The sequence below is a fragment of the Phalacrocorax carbo genome, chromosome Z (assembly GCF_963921805.1).
Source record: "Phalacrocorax carbo chromosome Z, bPhaCar2.1, whole genome shotgun sequence".
Classification (NCBI taxonomy): domain Eukaryota; kingdom Metazoa; phylum Chordata; class Aves; order Suliformes; family Phalacrocoracidae; genus Phalacrocorax; species Phalacrocorax carbo.
The window spans coordinates 20,157,650-20,175,645 of record NC_087548.1 but is presented as its reverse complement, the minus strand read 5'-3'; the positions used below and the strand labels follow the sequence as shown (position 1 = coordinate 20,175,645).

General features: G+C 39.2%; 1 protein-coding gene across 1 annotated transcript in view; it reads right to left on the bottom strand.

Annotated features, from left to right (window-relative positions):
• The window catches only part of ITGA2 (integrin subunit alpha 2), a 69,744-nt gene that overhangs the window by 45,049 nt on the left and 6,699 nt on the right, over positions 1 to 17,996 (bottom strand). Inside the window, exon 2 of the mRNA XM_064438731.1 lies at positions 5,730 to 5,853. Within this exon, the coding sequence (XP_064294801.1) occupies positions 5,730 to 5,853 (124 nt within the window). The remainder of the gene's footprint in view (positions 1 to 5,729; positions 5,854 to 17,996) is intronic.

Genomic DNA, 17,996 nt, shown 5'->3' with positions numbered 1-17,996 from the left:
AGATACGGAGGAGCAGCATGCTTGAGCGCTAGCTGTCCCCAAATCCAAGCCTAACTCCAACCCTCACCCTTGCTATTGGCATAGAGACAAAATCCACAGAGTTTAGAAAAAGCAATTCTCTCCCTTTCAGCATGCATATTTGCACTCACTCTATGGGCTTTATGCTGCTCAGCAGTAATATGGGCTCTGAAACCCCTCTTTTCCACAGCCTCAATATTAATTCCAACCCAGACATCTGTTTATACCAAGGAACCTTCACTATTTATACCCAATCCACTTCTAAAACTTAATATTTGCAATTGTGTTTTACTTTTCCTAGCCCTAAAACTAACCACATAGCTGTTGCATGCTACAAACAGAAAAACATAAGACAAACAAGACAAACTCTTACAATTTTAATCCCAAACCTAAATCTATGCCAACTGTGCCTAAAGCAAGCTCAATTTTGTCTTTTATTTAGCTTGCACTCTTCATACTTTACTGGAAATTATTATATTACCTTACCCTTTGCTGCATTAGCCTTCCTTGTAGATTTGTAGGGTCCATGAATTTCAATGCCATAACTATGTTGTAGGCCAAAAAATGCCACTCTCCACACAGAATTTAATACTTAGAACTATTACTGACACTGTGATTTTCAGAAATTAATACAGCTAAACTCTTTCCCTTATCTGACTTAATTAGTCTAACCTGCCATCAATATGCTCCTGAGAAGAAGTTATTAACTAATTTCTGCCAAGCCTAGCCCTCTACTTTTAATTGCCAGCCTTAAAGGTCCTATGAAATTGTTATTTCTCTCGTATCCTGAGCCTTACTTAAGCTTAATACTAGCCTCAATCTATATTAGAAACCAGCAAATCCTATTTGCCTTTGAAAATTAACATAAACCATTACAGTAGACAGTTACACAATACTGCTCTGGGAAAATGCATGTGTATCCTTCCAAAACATCAGAAGCAAAGAAGGCAAGGGATTACCTGACTAGCATCCTGCTAACTAAAAAAAATATTTTTTTACTGTGAGTGAACAGGATGCACATGAGGCAAAGTGAAACAGAGTGTATTAGGAAAGAATGCAAGAAATGAATTCTAAAATACTTGAAAATGCTTGTTTCAAGAAAACTGTATCATGTATAGTGTACTAAAGTTCTTTATGAGCTATGAGTTAAATATTTATTTTTACAAAACTTCCTTATGTGTCCTTGTAGGTTGTCTTTACACAATACTATAGTGATTAGCATATAATATTGCCACTGATTTTATTGTTCTGTTCCTTAACCAGTCTCCAACACTGTATACAGAGCAATGGAACTACATGAAGTCAAATAAAGTTCAGCAGCAATGCCATACCACACAGGCTGCAGGAATGGCAGATCAAAGTGCAACAGGAATTATTTCTGGGAAATTACACCATGACAAAAGCTAGTAACGGGCAAAGTGTGATGTAGCAGAAAACAAAATCAGAATTCACGATGAAGGGCTGAATTGCCAGCTGTTGTCAGAGCATGTTTTATATTTTCTGGGGGTTTTTTTGTTTGTTTTGGGCTTTTTTTCCCCTCTTCATGCATTTGCTCTTTAGTGTGGTGTTTTGGTTTTTTTTTTAAACACAGAGATGGCTAATAAGACATACAAAATAAAAGTAGAAAGGCTCTATTAAATCATCTGGCCCTTTTCCCTAAAATTACAGGTAGCGATGAATAGATATGAAGACCAGAAAATGCTTCACTCACATAGATGCTTCTCTGCACACCCTAAAACACTTATTACCATCTAAAACTTTTGATCCTTTGAACAAAAGACTCAAAACTTCAAAAACTACAGTGAGCCATGGCAAAAGAGTTTGACTGACAAACTCAAAAGGCCTAGAAGACAGAAGCCAGAGCTGTTTCTCCAAGCAGGAAAAAGTCAAACTGTAGGGCATGCAGTCAGGGGAAGCAAAAGCTGGGCAAAGGACTCAACATTAGCAGTGGTGCTGGCACTGAAGACATGCAGCTGTAACAATGGGAGCATTTTGATTAAAAAAAAAAAAAGTTGGCAGAAATTACCCTCCTCATTAAAATCAGATGGCTTTGAAAATGTCTTGATTTCAAGAAAAGTTGCTAGAGAAATGTGTCTTTTTGGCAAAACATCTTACTGGTCTGAGGAGGCAACACACCGTCTCAGGAGAAGGCTGCTGGGCTTTGGTGACTTGTGAGCAGTATGAAATGATTTTTAAAACTATTTAGTAGTGCAATGATTATGTGATACATCAGTAAGGGCAGTGCATATTAAGGTGACATTACTGACATGATATAGAATGAAACATCATATTTTAAAAAAAGAAAAATCCTGTAACATATTGCAAAACAAAATTTAAAAATTCGAAATCCTAAGTACGCAGACACAACTGAGCAGGGTGGCTGCAACTTGATACCAAACAGTACCTCAATAGCAGACTGAGATTTTAGCTCTGTTGTGGGACATATCCACAGACTTAAGACATATCTGGGTAGGAAAACATGTTAACAGCTATATACATCTATTCAATCTTCCTCACCTGAGACAGACGTAAAACCAAATCTCAGGAGTAAGTACTGTCATCTCTGCAGAACGTACTCTCAGCTGCTGTTCAGGGCATGCACATTCAAGACAGATTTGACATAGTACAGGCTGCCTTTATAAAAGCTTATGTTTATAAAATAACAGATAATTTGGTCTTGATTTAAGGTTCAAATACAGATGATCTCATGACAGGGAGAACCAGAGCATAAACTGAATAATGTTTCTGTTGTGGCTAATTACTTGCATGGTGGACTGCCTAAACTTTTCTAATTGATGAGTTTCTTTGGTGTTCACAATTTTCCTTGAGTTCATTAAAGAGCTCTTGTTTTGAAATTCCCACCAGACACCATGAAAAGCTTGAGATGTGCTTGACTTGCAAGTTTGTCCTTATTTACAAGCATCACATGCCATCAATGACCATGAATGCACAGCAGACCAGTGTCCAATTATCCTGGATCATCTGACTCTACACAAAAAGAGCTCCCTTGCTGGTTTGTGTCACAGCTTCCCAACACATACCAGCCCCGTCTAAAGCCCTGTGCTCCTGGTTGGACCATCTTCCCTCTTCTCTCTGAACTCATTGCCAAGCAAAAGTGATAACATACTGCTGCATGCAGTCCCAGTTCCGCAAAAATTTTCCTCTCTATTTTCTATAGCACTTAATGCCTCAGTAGATGTACCTCCCAGAAATACAGCTGAACAATATAACTAGCATCTCCTGGTTTTTTGTGTCTCTCTCCTTTCTGCTCTTAGAGAGTATAGGAAGATTTTTAAAGCTGTATTTGATATAGTACCATGTGATCTTATTAACAGAAGCAAGGTCTAGCAGGTGATGAAATTTCTGGTGGATCTCAGATTCTGGATAACCTCTCCCTTGGAGACAGGTGCCACCCCAGCAATGTTTGATGTGGTGAGCAGACCTACTGTGCCTGAACAGAGTTTTCAAGTCATTCTTGCTGCACAATGACAGCCTCTTCATAAAAGAATATGATGATAAATGTTCCCCTCTGACAGAAAGCAGCATCCTGATTATGCAAAGCTCAGGCTGTTTATCTTAGGCTTACTTCAGGCATGTCAACAAGTGCTCTGCATGTGGACTGCAGCCTCCATATCACTTACAGGAGAAACCAACTCTACCGAACAGCTTGAGCGGTGATTTTTTTCTTAAATAATGCACACAAGAAAAAGCTCTATTGTCCCAAAAAAAGAAAATAGCCTAGAAATGAAGGGAGCAAGAGAGTAAACTATGACTGACTTTTTAAGATAGTCTAATGATTTCTTGAGAGGAAGACTGAAAAGAGCTTTATTTCACTGAAGAGACTCTAACAAGTCATGGTTACTTGAAAAAGAGCTGACAAAACTCCCCTGAATTTTGGAGCTATGGTCAGACATTGTGCAGTGAATAAATCAAATGATGAAGTACCTAGCTAAAGAAAAGTTTCCCAGATTCGTAATATTCATATACTTGGGAGAAGACAGGAAAAGTTAATCCAGAGTTACTTTCTTTTCCAAGCTCCACCACACATTATCAAAGAAAGTGATAGTGGAAGAGTTTTTATATCAGAAGTAAAAATAAAGCAGAGAAATATAAAACATTTATAGCTTGGATGAGTCTGGAACGTAGCGCTCCTTGTTGCAAGCTCGTAGAAAAAACAAGAAGGATAAAACACAAGACATAAGTACTCTATGTGTGAGTCAAAGCATTTAATTAACTTCAAGCAGACATTCTTGTTCTCCTTGAAGTTGGAAAAGGTAAAAAAAAGAAAAAAAAAGGAGATCTGGTCTATGGGTGACTAAACCCATAGTTAAAACATAGTTAAAGCAGGCAGAAATTCAGTGAGAAGCCACCACAACATCAGGTGAGGAGCAGCGGTAGGTTGGGAACCTACACAATGGAGGGAGAGGAAACGCTGACCTGACCTTTTGGTTTGGAGGATACAGCTCCACTCTCCTCTTACTCTACCTCCTGGGCACTGGTAATACAGTAATACTGGAGACACAGGGAGATCTGGGTAGTCTTACATCTTGTATATGCAACCAGTTGCAACTGCACAGGGTCCCTGTGCAGGGCTACACATAAATGTCTCAGCTAGCTCAATATTTTAGGATAGGCTTTTCCAAACGTTATCTGTAAAACGCTTTCCATGGATTTCAGATTTTAACATCTTACTTCTTTTTACCGAAAAAAGTTCAGTTACATACTATCCATCCATCATCACTTAAGCAAACATGCCAGTCCGTAGCTATTTTGGTTCTGACCCCATTTCTATGGAGAATGACACATCTAAAATGTTGTCTCAGCTTATGATAATATATGTAACTCATGTGACTTTCCGCTATAGACTTAAAACCACGTATACACAAATAACCACTTAAAGTAGTTGAGTAATACTGAATTATTTATAGACATATAGTCCTTGCTGTGAAAGACGCCTTAGGCTTTGCAGTTGCTGAGGCTGCAGAAAAGGAGACAATGTGTCTTCCACAAAATGGGCTTACTCTGGGTTAATATTTTAAAGTTCTTTTTGAAACCAAATTACTAGAAAAAATATTTTACTAATTACTCATCAAGCCCAGTGTTGTGGCAACAGTGGATTTCACATCAAATTTTATGGCTGAAGAGATGCAGCAGACACAAGGCCTTTGCTAGGATTGTGTTACTGTATACATCTAAATATGCTGACCCTTGAGGAGTGAACACTTAATACCATTTTCTGCCCGACAGAGTATAAATTTAAGTTAACTTAATTTTAATATTAATAATTAGAACTTCCCAGTCCTAATCATTTCTTTAACCTGAAAAATATCCCACAGAAATGTAATGTGTAACAAAGATGCTATTGAAGGATTGAAATTAGAGTTAAAATTCTACAGAAATTGTGAGTTTGAGGAAACTGGTGTATTGGAGATGAAAGCAGAAGATAAACGTAAAGACCTCAGATTGCATTGTGTAAAGGAAAAAAGCCTGAACCTTCACATGCATATGCCTTATATTTCATAATTCTCAATAATATTTCAAGTTTTGTTTTAATAATATATGTATTTATTCATAAAGATATAGCTCTAATATAAAAAGGAATTAACCAGAACATATTTAAATGAAGTGCAGAATTATAAAAGAAAAGTAATTGCAACATTTTCACCTTAAGCTTTTAGCTGGGCATAGAACAAGCTATTCAAACTGCTTACCATTTGCCTTGTTCGTTTATAAATTGCTGAACTGCATATCCAAACTGCTGTCTTGATGGACCTGAAAATATTTTTGCTTCTAGGAGCCCAACATTGTAGGCTTCACAGCAGTTATGAAGAATGCCTGTTAACAGAAAGATTATGATTATCACAGAAGGAATTAAAGAAGAATTTTGATCCCACTGAAAAAGGTTCTTCATCTGTGTCAGCTCTCCCAATAAAAGAAAATAAAAGGTAGCCTTTGACACGTGCAAGCAAAAAAACCCAGTTTTTTTCCTACCGTACCCATCTGCCCACATGTAATGCCTGTCGAGCACTCTTTACAGGTAATCTTGTGGGCAGGGATCAATGACTCATTCACTGTTTGCCTTAATAAAAGTTGCAGCATTACTAACGGGAATGTTTTACCTGAAGGGAGGCAAGAAATATGATTCAGAGGTCTGTTATCCTCCTTAGGTAAAGGCATAATTAGCTTTAAGCTTATGGCACAGCAAACATCAACAGCCTGCTGAGGTACATTACAATGAAAATGAACTGACTGTAACTACCAATGCTGTTTGTATTCTACTGTATCTGCAACTTAATGTTTGAAGCACTGAAACAAAAATCACATTATCTACTGCATCAGAAAAAGTACATTTTTGAGTTATTTCATTATCATGCTAAAAGCCTTTGTTTTCAGTCCAAACAGTCTGAAGAGTTGTCCAAACAGGAAAACTTAGAAATACAAACATGTAAGATAGAATTGCATTAATAAATCATGACACTTAACACCAAAACTCCACTTTGCTGTGGTCATGGTATTAATCGCTTTTCCTTGGGCACTTGCATGCTTAAGAACAAGGGTATCGCCACTCCACGCCATTTTGCAGTGTGGGCTGAGGGCAAGGTCCCAAGTATCTCAAGTTTACAGGGCATGGGAGCCCACTCCTCATGATTTCTTTCTGATCCAGTGCTGTAGGTGGACATCTAGGACAATGTCCACTACAGAAACTGCAGGGGAAAGGCCAGCATCCCCTAACAGTTAGGAGTAGATAACTTCTCTTCCAGATTGGAGGTGAGATCCCAGGAACAAGCTACAGCCCAGCTGAGGAACACCTTAGGGCTCCTGACAACCCCCCAAAATAGCAGCAATGGAAGAAATCAAGACCTGTAGTTGCACCATGCAATTACTGCCCAAGGTTCCCTGTTGATGCAGCTTCATGGAGTTGCTCACAGGTTAAACATCCCTCATATTGCCCCTCCCTTCCTGTGTGCCCGGACAGAATGTGTTTTATCTGCTCTACACACAAAATATGCCTCACCATAGTTATTCAGTATGAATCATTGTGTAATAAAGTGTCAGCTTTTATGATAAGCCCTTATAACAAGGACCCTTTCAGGAAGGATGTGCCGATCTTTGGCGTTTTAAAAATATAAGCTTAAATTCTAAGTGTTTCTCTAGTTTTGATGGGCAGAGCGCTCATTGTTGGTATCACTCTCTTCCAGGTCCCAAAACCAGTTTTGGAAGAGAGGTTAACAGGGATTGTATCAGCATAAAACAGGCCATCACAGTAGCTCAGCTGTAATAGTAACAAAAATAAAAACATCATAGTAAGAACATTAAAATCACAACCACAGGTCTGTAGGCAAAGTTCATGACACACAAAAAATGTAATTGAATTTTGTACTGTTGTCCATAGAATACGAAACACAAACATTACTAGCAGAAGACTAAATGCAACTCACATAATTACTATTTTTTTTACCACAAACTCAAAACAGGAAATCATATATTAGTGTTTTCAAACAACCACTATCTATAGCTGGCCGCCGGAAAGCAAGCAATCACCCTTTGCTAAAAGTATAGTTCCTTGAGAAACATCCTTAGAGATAAATATATTCCCTGACTCATGTTATTTAAGACTAGAGAAGAGAATGTATACAGACATATCACGCTGTGTTTTGCAATACTTTTGATGCTAAACACAACCACATATTCATAGTTCAAGTCTGGGTTTTGGGGAGTGGGAGGAGTTGAAATAGATATTGACTACTGCCAGTAATTCTTTTGTGATCTAATATACTTGCATTTTATCAAAATATTCTGCTCATGTCACATCCTATGTTTATTTTTGGGTCTGTTGTTTTCAAATTATATTATCCTCAGTCAGAAATCAAGCACAATTTAGCACTGCCCCATTCTTAGGGGCTACAGGAGGCTATACCACAATGCCATCCCACATTTAAATACAGAGGAAGAACAACTGTCCATGTTATATGGTTCACATGGATATAAACCCTGGCTTTTGAATGAAGAGCCAAAAGTATCCTAGAATGATAAACATTTCCAGTCTGACCCCAAATCCAATGACATCTAGAGAAAACCTCTTGACTGCCTGGACGCTGTTACACAGTTACTAGCAAATCACACTGCTAGACAACTCGTAAATTTGCTAAATATCTTCTAAGTGCATTGGCCAACTTCGGTGCAAATGCATGGAAGAACTTCCAAACTGTGTCCAAGGTCAGGGATTTATTTATTTATTTATTTTGCTGTGGCAAAAATTTCCAGAACTGGATAAAACTACAGAGACCAGATGTCACAACCAGCAGCCTGACGGGAAGTCCCCATGCTGGTTAAAGTTCCCCTAGGGTGCTGTGACAAGTCAGATGGAGCCTGACACAATGCGTGCTTGGTTACACGTTGCCTGCCAACCTCTCCCCTTGCCCTCCCACAGGTGCTGCAGCATCCCTCCCTGGACTTTCCGGGGCTGCTGTTGTGCTCCTGCTTTCTCCAAGGTAGGGGCTGATTCCAATGAGCAAGGACACTGCCTGGCCCAGCCTGCTGATGAGTCGGCTCCTTACAGCTTCTCTGGGCCTTATCACAGCTTAGGGAAGCAATGCTCTTTTTTCTCCCCAGACTCCCATCTCACCTCCTCCATGAACCGTTTCACTCCTCCTTCCCACTGGGGCTTGATTTTATTATTTTTAGTAATTTGCACCACTGCAGCATCAGAGCACTGCTCTCTGAAGTCAAGAATTTCTGCCTGGAATAATGGGAAAAGTGTATACCACACCACAGGTTTCTTCTCGAAACTGCCTCTATCATTGTCACTTTCTGGCCAGGCAGCCAGTCAAGGACAGCAAAAAGAAAAGAGCGAAAAAGCAACGAGAAAACCCAGCCTCTGAAGACATGATGTCATCTGCCATATTCTTGTGGATCAGCTTGGCCTCTCACTCATGACTGCTTTACAAAATCAAAGTAGAAAAGCTGGCAAATACACTCCGACTCACCACAAACATTATCAAGTGAACAACAGTTTCAATCACAGTAATTTTAAATTCCACATTTTTATGATCATTAGCAGGTTTTTGATTTTTAGATCTACTCCACTGAAATCTTATTAGGTTTGCGCCTAGCAAGTATATACTTGCAATAACTAGGCATTTTCCTGCCGTCTTCCACCATCTTATATAGCGCTTACAGTATAAGGACATCTTTTATCCATTTTTATATCTATCTAGATATAACATTCAGAACAATAAATTCGAGCATTTGTAGCCAAAAAAGAGAAAATGCTAAGTTTGCTTCAAACCTATTTTAAGCCTCTGCCAGAATAAGAGGGTCTCTTATGCACTAAAAGAGTACCAATCATTGAAGCATCTAGGTTCAAAGTTCTGTATAGTCGGCTGGAAAGACTCAGTATCTGTTGCTGCCTTCAGGCAATGAACTTTGATAATTCAAGAATCTTGAAATAAAGAAAACTAATTCATTATCTAGATTTTAATAGCTTTTGGTGACAGACTTCTACTCTGTGACGTAAAAATCACGATGAGAGATTAATTGGTCAAGTAAAAGTCCACTTCCTAACTTACGTCTGTAAATGGCACTTTATTTATAGTCAAATAAACAGACTGCACGGAACAAAGGAAGCCAGATACAAGCCTAAAGCTTCTGAAAGCCTCTCTGAAGACTTGAAAACCAGCAGTTCCCCTCCACTGACTGGGTAGGGGGCATGGGCACTTTGCTTTAAAGAGGGCCGCTTCACTGAGCAGAGTAGCTCCCAATATAAAGACAAGAACAGTTAGGAAAAAAATCCTTAATGGGATAAAATGAACTGTAAGCTTTCCAGTAATCTCCAGTATCCCTTTGAATGGGATGTTTTTCCTGAGAACTATATTTCAACAACTGCATTATTGCTGCATATACCACACGAGCTGCAGTGTAGGAGTATAGCTGCTTTTATACTTCTGCACTGCCATTTTCTTGTTCCTAATAGGACGAAAAATAAGACATGTTCTGACTCTGCACCTTTAAGCCTGAAGGTGTGGGAATTCTTCCTTAACTCTAAATGACATGTCTAATGATGGCTATAATGCCTTCTGTTTGCTGCCGTTGAAGTACAAGCTGAAGCAAGTTTACTGAAGTAATAGCTCATATTAGGTACACCCAGCTCATAATCAATTTGGTTTTGTAAGCAAAGCTCACATCTTAAAGTGAGCAAGCAGAAAATGGCTATTGGGTAATCAATCATTTAATGTCATTATTATAGTAGTTGTCTGATTGTAACCCCTTATTCATATTAATCCATGTAACAACAAGAAAAAAGTTTATTTTGATGAGAAAAATGAATCAAATTTGTGTGTTTGATTACTTGGTTTGTGAAATAAGTTTATAAAATTTTAATAACATACTAAAATATTATTAATCTGCATTTTGTGTTATAAGTGTCATAATAAATGTGTCATTTTGTTTTCGCTGTAAATCGTAAAACTGAATTTTCATTCACTTTATACTACATTGCAAAGGTGGTGTTCTAATTTAACATGGCAATACATGACAGAATCATGCAGACTCAGTTATACCAAGTCTTATCTCTCATTAGAACATCCAGTCAAACAGAAGCATTCACTGCTGCTGTTATTCATAGCCTGGATCAAACAGGTCTAGCCATCACAGTATAAAGAAAAAACAAAACACAGTGGAATTTGGCCACCGAGTCTATAAGGATCCACCTCATGTTAAGCGTTAATTTTAGATTTATCTAGTGTTAACTTTGCCAGTAGGAAACTTCATCACCTTTTTTCATTAATGGTATGTTAGTCTCTTATTCAAATGACTATTAGCTATAAAACAGAAAAAGTTCATTATACAATCTAGCTAAGTGACTGTTCATCTTTGTTAGCGAACATTCCCACCAGTAACAATGCCAGCAGAGGGAACAGAATGAGCCCCTATGGGCAGCTCTCCTCTGCTCAGTAGCACGGCCACAGCTATAATTGCTGCCCCCGTGCCATATCCAACAGGGCAACGGACCCTAACAAACCCAAAGTCATCAGCATGCCTGGGTTTGGGGGTGGAGGGGGTAAACATGTAGTCACTAAAGAAAGCAAGGCCATGACCTGGCATTACGGTAAAACCAAGGTAGTATTACAGGCATTCTTGCATGGGTTTTTAGTCCATGAATTGTTTTGGAAAAAATTTCAAGAAAATCCTACTGGATTATTGTCTGCTTCCTGAAGCAGTTTCATAGATTGGCAGACAGTAAGATGTGTACAGCCTGCATTGCCTTAAGTGCTCAGGCTAGCATTTTTTTAAAGTATCTATTATTTCCAGAAGAAGGCTTTACTTTGCCCTTTATGTTAATCTGCTCCATGAGAGCCACTAAAAATTCCACAAAGAAAACTTTCCCCTTGGTCTCAAAGATTTATTCCTCCAAAAAGCACACACTGGCAGGGCCCTGAAGCCTGTCAGACCCTGCTGGGGGCAGAGAAAAAGAAAGAATAGGAGAGATGAGAGAATGCGTAACTCTCAGTTTCCGCTAGCTTCCTCTCACAGTGAATTGTGCACTCTGGTTCAAGCTTTCTCCGTGGCTGAAATACTTCTAAGGGCTCTCTTCAGGGTGGATTGTCTGGTGCTTTGCATTGTGCAAGGTCACACGGGATCTCCTCAGTTGTCAAGGAACTTGTAAAGGAGCTTTTGTCTTGCTCCAATACCCAACTGAATTTTTTTTTCATCCTCTGCATAAATTTGCTGAAATTGGATCACAGATTCCAAGTTAGTACAAGGGAGTACAGGCACCTACAGATACCGTTCACACTACAGTTACCTACTGTCCTTGAAATATTAGGCAGAAGGGGGAATGATCACAGGAAGGGAAAGTAATAAAGTTATGAAAGAGGGTAGTCAAGTAGTATTTGCTTCATATTAAATACATTTAGTGTTACTTTGCTGCTTTTTTATGAAAGGCAAGAACCTTTTTTTATAAGAGTATAGTTACTCCCTTATTATCAGAACCTATGTTATCAGCAATAATCCAACTGGAATTAGTCAAGTATTCTTACAGAATGGACAACCTATAATTTGAACAGCTTTCATAACACACTGTGTTTTGAAGGTTTTATTGACAAGACTGTGAATACATAAAGAATAAAACAAGCAACATGCAGCTATTTTATTCTATTGAATTGCAGCACAGATATTCTTCATTGTGGCTTTCAGAAGTCACTGGGCAATTCTCACTGCAATGAGCTTGTTCAGGGCAGAAATCTGCCCAGAAATGAACCACTTTTTTTTTCTTAACGTATTAGTCTTCAGCCTCATCTGCTTTACTATATTGGTATGTGCATTGTGTGCATAAACAGCTAGTGTCATCAAACCAAGTTTTTTTCATGTAAAACAAGTAACTCTATATTGGTTACACTGTCTGAGGCTTTTTTGTAAATAAATCCTCTTTTTGATGTATCTTTAGGTACTCAGACGGGGCTTTGTGGAATCCAACCCACTTAATGCAGCGAAAATAGAAGACTACTTATAATTCCATCTGGAAAGGTATATAAACCTTTACCCAATACAGTCAATATAAGTGAAAAATATTTTCTCATTAGTTTTCTCCTGTATATTTACCTCTCTATTTTTTGTATTTTTTTCTTCAGTATGCACAACCTCATCAGTATACACACACAATGGCAAGCAGATATCTTCATCTCCTGAACTGAAACATCAGTTTTATAATCACAGTTAATCTGTTTTTATTTTAAATTTAACATATTTCTTATTGAGGACAACCTTCTAAATAAGGCAATGTGAACCTCTGACAGGAATCAAAAGGAGCAAAGAATGTGACTGGCAAGACACTAAATTTTTTTGTACTTATAATTCTCACTTCAGTTACTTTGTTGATATTTCATTATGTTTAGAGAAGCCTTACCAGGTAAGTCTTCGTTTTACTACTTCATCTATTACTTTTACTTTCTTTTAGCTTGAGACTGACATTTTCTTCACAACAGCTACAACATCTCAAACTACTTAATAATGAACAGAAATTAACAGCGATTATAACTTTTAGTGTAAAAATAAATTATAGGCCACAAAGAAAAAATCCAAACCCCACAACAATCAAAAAAACCACACCCAGAAGAAAGGAAAAACAATGCCTCATTTAGTAGCAAACCCTCCCTCCCGCCCCTCTTCCTCCCCTCCTCTCCCTCCCTCCAACAAGTTTTCTTGGCTTAGCTGGCTAACTGCTTCTTCCTGGAAGTAGGTCAGCTTCCAGCCCGAAAGCCTCCGAGCGTGTGAAAGCCTGAGTCATTGCCTTTCAATTACAACTGTTTATGACCCAAGAAGCTGCACTGAAGAGTTACCAATAACCTGCTGTAAAAGCAACCCAAACATGATACAACGTACAAATTGTGAATGAAAAGTTGGAGAGACTGGGACATGACGAGGTGCTATTTTACTGTTCCAGCACTGCTGCAGAGTAAGAGATCTAATTAAAATTTACCCACAACTGCATTAGTTACTCTTAAAGACTTATCTTCCTCTTGATAACTCCCCTGTGGCACACACATTGCTCTCCTTGGCTCTCAGAGCAGAGAAATAAGCTGCTCTTCATCTGGAGTTAAGAAATCTCAACAACCTACTGTACACGCAGGGACTGATTCCAAAGTAATGCTTAAGAGCAGTTCCTGCAAGACTGACAACTTCCTTTGTGTTTTTAATAAAGACAGGAGGAATTCAAGCCTACTCAAATTTATTATCCTGGCATGTTTCCATTGTTAAGTGGGGAAAACTTTCTTTTACAGAAAAGTCACTTAAATTCCATCTTTTTAAGCCGACCTGCAGTTTTTCTTTTCTTTTACATTAGTACAACAGGAACTGTTTCAACCTTGTCCTTATACTACCAGATACCACAAAGATACTGAAAGTACCTAAGGCTAACAAGCCTGTACACAGTTATATTTTTTTTATACGCAATTATGTCACTGGCTTCACAAATAATAAAATAAACCTTCATGTGCTTCCCTGTGATAAAACCAACTTTTCACGCAGCATTTCACTCCAGCAAATTCTCTTCCCTTGTGTCCACGTTATCAGTTGTTGACCCTTTTTTTAAACCAGCAATATTTCCAAATATAGTCAGAGAAGCATGAACCATGTTATGACTGTGAGGAAATGCATGTCATCACAGAGAAACCAATGTGACTGCTATCTCTATTTGCTGCATTTGCTCGTCTCAGCTGCTATGAAAGCATGTTTGCACACAGGTATCAAGAAGGTGACAAAGAAACCAAAGGCATCTATATTTCCCTACTCATATCATACTCTAGGCTATATGAAAATTCAGTGTATTATAACATATTAATGTATTATATGATATTACAGTTACCTGTGACGTACAAGGCTGAATTAGAAAAAGGCTGAGGGACTTGCCTTCACCATCTCTGTGCTGCTCCAGTGTTGCAGCTGCAGCATGAGGACTGTGGTGGCTTGAGAGTGACCTTGCCATCACTCTGTTTAGGATACTGTGTTTAAGACCCTGTTCCTCCCTCACAGCTTCGCAAGAGCTAGCCGGAAGCTCAGCTTTCTGCACTGTACACAGACAGCCCCAGAAACAAGAACAGCTTCAGCTGTAAGAAGTTGCTACATCAGCTTCCTGCAACAAGAAAACCTCCAAAGTGCCACAGGATATATAATACAATAGTTGGAAGAGCTATAATTATCAGAACTTTTATTTTCCTATAGCAGAGAACAACTGTTTCTCTCCCCTGATTATAATGGGAGCTTATGGCTAGGCAGCCTGAATGGTAGGTAGGTGGTCTCAATCACTCACCTGAAATTCCTCCTTAATGCACATTGAAATGATAAATTCTGGCACCAGATGGGGCTTAGGCGAATTTGGGCTCATTAAAATCAAGGAAACTATCCAGGAAGCCCAAACCTCAGTAGATGCCTAATCCAGAATGGACTTAAAATTATATGTCACCTAGGTTTCATAGCACAAAGTCATATAAAGATTTATAATATGATACAGGTGTAGAAGTACCCTGTCCAAAGGAAAGTATCCCACACTACTCTGATATCATGGCCAGAAGCAATGACTACTTCCTTCATAAATAATTTCTGCTCTAAATAATTAAACCATTTAACTAAATAGCTAAATAACTTCTCTTTATACACTGCCTATTTACCAAATGTGAACTGCATGAGCAGTCCAAAAGGGCCCACTCGGAACTCCTCTCCTACCAGCTAAGTGCCCCAGACGTTAGGCCACAGGCGAGATGTGCCTTTGCTTGTCTCCTGGAAACACGAGTACGCGTCCTGGGATGAGCTGAGACCTGGTTCCAATTGCAGAGGTAAAGAGCACTTCTTTTTGCTTTATTGCCTGCTAGCAAAGATGCTTCTGGACGAGTTTGGGAGGCAAGCCTACATTGCCATGAGGCTCAAGGGAGAATTAAACCCACGTTTCACAGATGACTATTACCATCACTTCTCAGGGAGCTACTTCTTGAAAAAAGCTGAACTAGACATTTACTGCTCCTACTTTTTCCGCAGCCCTGACCTCAAGGGAAGGAGGAACCTAATACAGGTGCCTGAGAAGGATGAAGTTCAAACACTCCCCTTGACCCTCCTGAGCCTTCCTGCTTTGCAAGCAAATATTTTTCATGTCCTTCAAAAGCAGCTAAATGTCTCTGCTGGGGCCAAGCCATGGAACTCTGCCACTCTGGGGCAGGAAGAGCAGGTTTAAGGCGAAGTGGGCTGCAACATGCACTTTCCCAGCCCTCAGCCCGCACACCAGACTCTGGCAAATCTAGATGTCTGTGGTCAGGTGGGTGACAGGCTATGTCTAGTCAGAGTTTGGAAAGAAGTTACCGTTTTTGTAAGATGCAGCCATTGTATATTTGGAGGGTCAGAGAGAAGGGCCCATGTACATTTAGGAAGAGTTTTCTGGAGATAATACTTGCTTCCACAAAAGCAGAACAGTTGCTTTTTGTCTTCAGAGAAGCGAAGTCTATTGTAGCTGTCAACTTCTCAGAAAGACAACTCCAGAGACTTGTATTTTTTTCCTGTGCAGTACGGTGAACTGGCTTTGGGCAGTTTGGAAAAGAAAACAGAGAGAGTAGAGACAGCAAAATGAAATGATACTTCACTAGAGTCAAAAGGATAACTATTACTAGCAGAGCTACTAGTGGACTGCTAGCGAAGCAGCGCTGCTGGATTTTTCTTCTGTTTATTGTTTTGCCCATCTTTATAAGAAAGTGTTTTAATTTTCAGTCATTTCTGCTGTTCTAAATTTGACCTATATGTATTTCAGGCATACTTAAATGGGAACTCTATTTGGTGGCCATAGTTAGACGAACTGCTAGGCCACTAACATTTTTTTCACTTAGGAAAGGTTAGCTAAATTCTCATTTGAGAAATTTCAGCTAAATTGGAGTTTAATATCTATAAATCCAATCAGTTCTATATGCATCTGAAGTACTGCACATAAATATAACCAAATTATATGCCACACAATAGGAATGCTGGATTAAGTGGCTCTCATGTTCATTATTAGAGCACTACTCTTATTGTCTTACTAGAATTTACTGTTAAGAAAGTAGAAGCAGTGAAAAAATATTTAATCAAATGCTATGCCCTTTTGCTATTTGAGCAATTACCATTCTTCTCAAACAGAAAATGCAAGCAAGGATACAGGCACAGAAACATTGGAATCACACGCTCTCCAATGCAGTGGTATTTGGTAAGCATTTAGGACACATTAGGCACACAGGGACAAGATACTCCACCTGCTTCTGCTTCAGACAGGTGCCTATCAAGTGGATTCCTCTATGTTTTACTTTCCTTATTGTACCACGTTACTATTAACAAAGCAGGCCACTAACTCTTGACACAGGTTGCCCTGATTTGGACACCTACATAGACATTTAGCTCACTAAGAGAACAGGACTGGCCAAGAGTAAATTTGGGCTTAAAGTCCAGTAATTCACTGATTTGTTGTTTTAGCAGATAATGCAGTTAAGTAGGATTTCTTAGCTGATGTGCTTTCACAGTTGAAGGGAGACATGAACACAACAGTCACAAGAACTGAGAAGTTATGAGAAGTGACTGCTCTGCATGTGGAAAAGCTAGACACTCTGTTGGCTAATCCAGCTGGTTTACCTACAGGCAGCTGCCTTAGTCCAGGCAGCATAGAGCATGGCACAAGCACCCACCCAAAAAATGCTGACTTCACAACTTCTCAAAGCAGCACCCACCACTGCAACAAGCTCATGTGAGTTGAGCGCAGGTCAACTACTCCTCATTCAGATAAGAAATCTGATCTTGCCATCGGTGGAGGTAGTCCTTTACTGGATAATCTAATGGGTCAGGCAGCTTCGGCATCTGTGGTCCTATCACTGTATACAGCTTTGTGTCACAGCCTTAACATGCCATGGACTGCTGCCAGCTTTCTTGTGTAAGGGCCACTTATATTTGAGACAGATAGCTAGACAGGTAGATAGACTGGGCACTAGATAAAAGGTAAAAAAGCTATTTCAACCTTTCTCCACAACCACCCCCATCCTCAAACTCCGTTATTTCCTTAGGTATGCTCTCTTCCAAAAGTGTTTGTTAACAATATTTTTCCTCCAGATTTCTTTATTGTCTGTTCTTCAGAAATCAGCAATCATGATATCCTGAAGAAAATGGAATTTTTGGAATTTTCTGCTAAGCCATAACAATGAACTATGTGAGCCTGGCAAAACAGAACTGACTGCCAGAGACGGGAACTGAGAGAGAGGGAAGCACTGGTTTTACAACTATATCCTTGGGGAGGGTTGAGAGACTGATCTAAGCAAACATCCTGCCTCAGAAGACACTGAGAATGGGGTCATAAAGTGTATGTTCAAGGAGAACAACTAATTGCGATGTTGGTAAGAATTAAAACAAAGTGCCCATTAGGCGAACTATCCTCATTATAATACTAAAACTCAGGCCCATAGGCCAGGAACCACCCCCCCCCG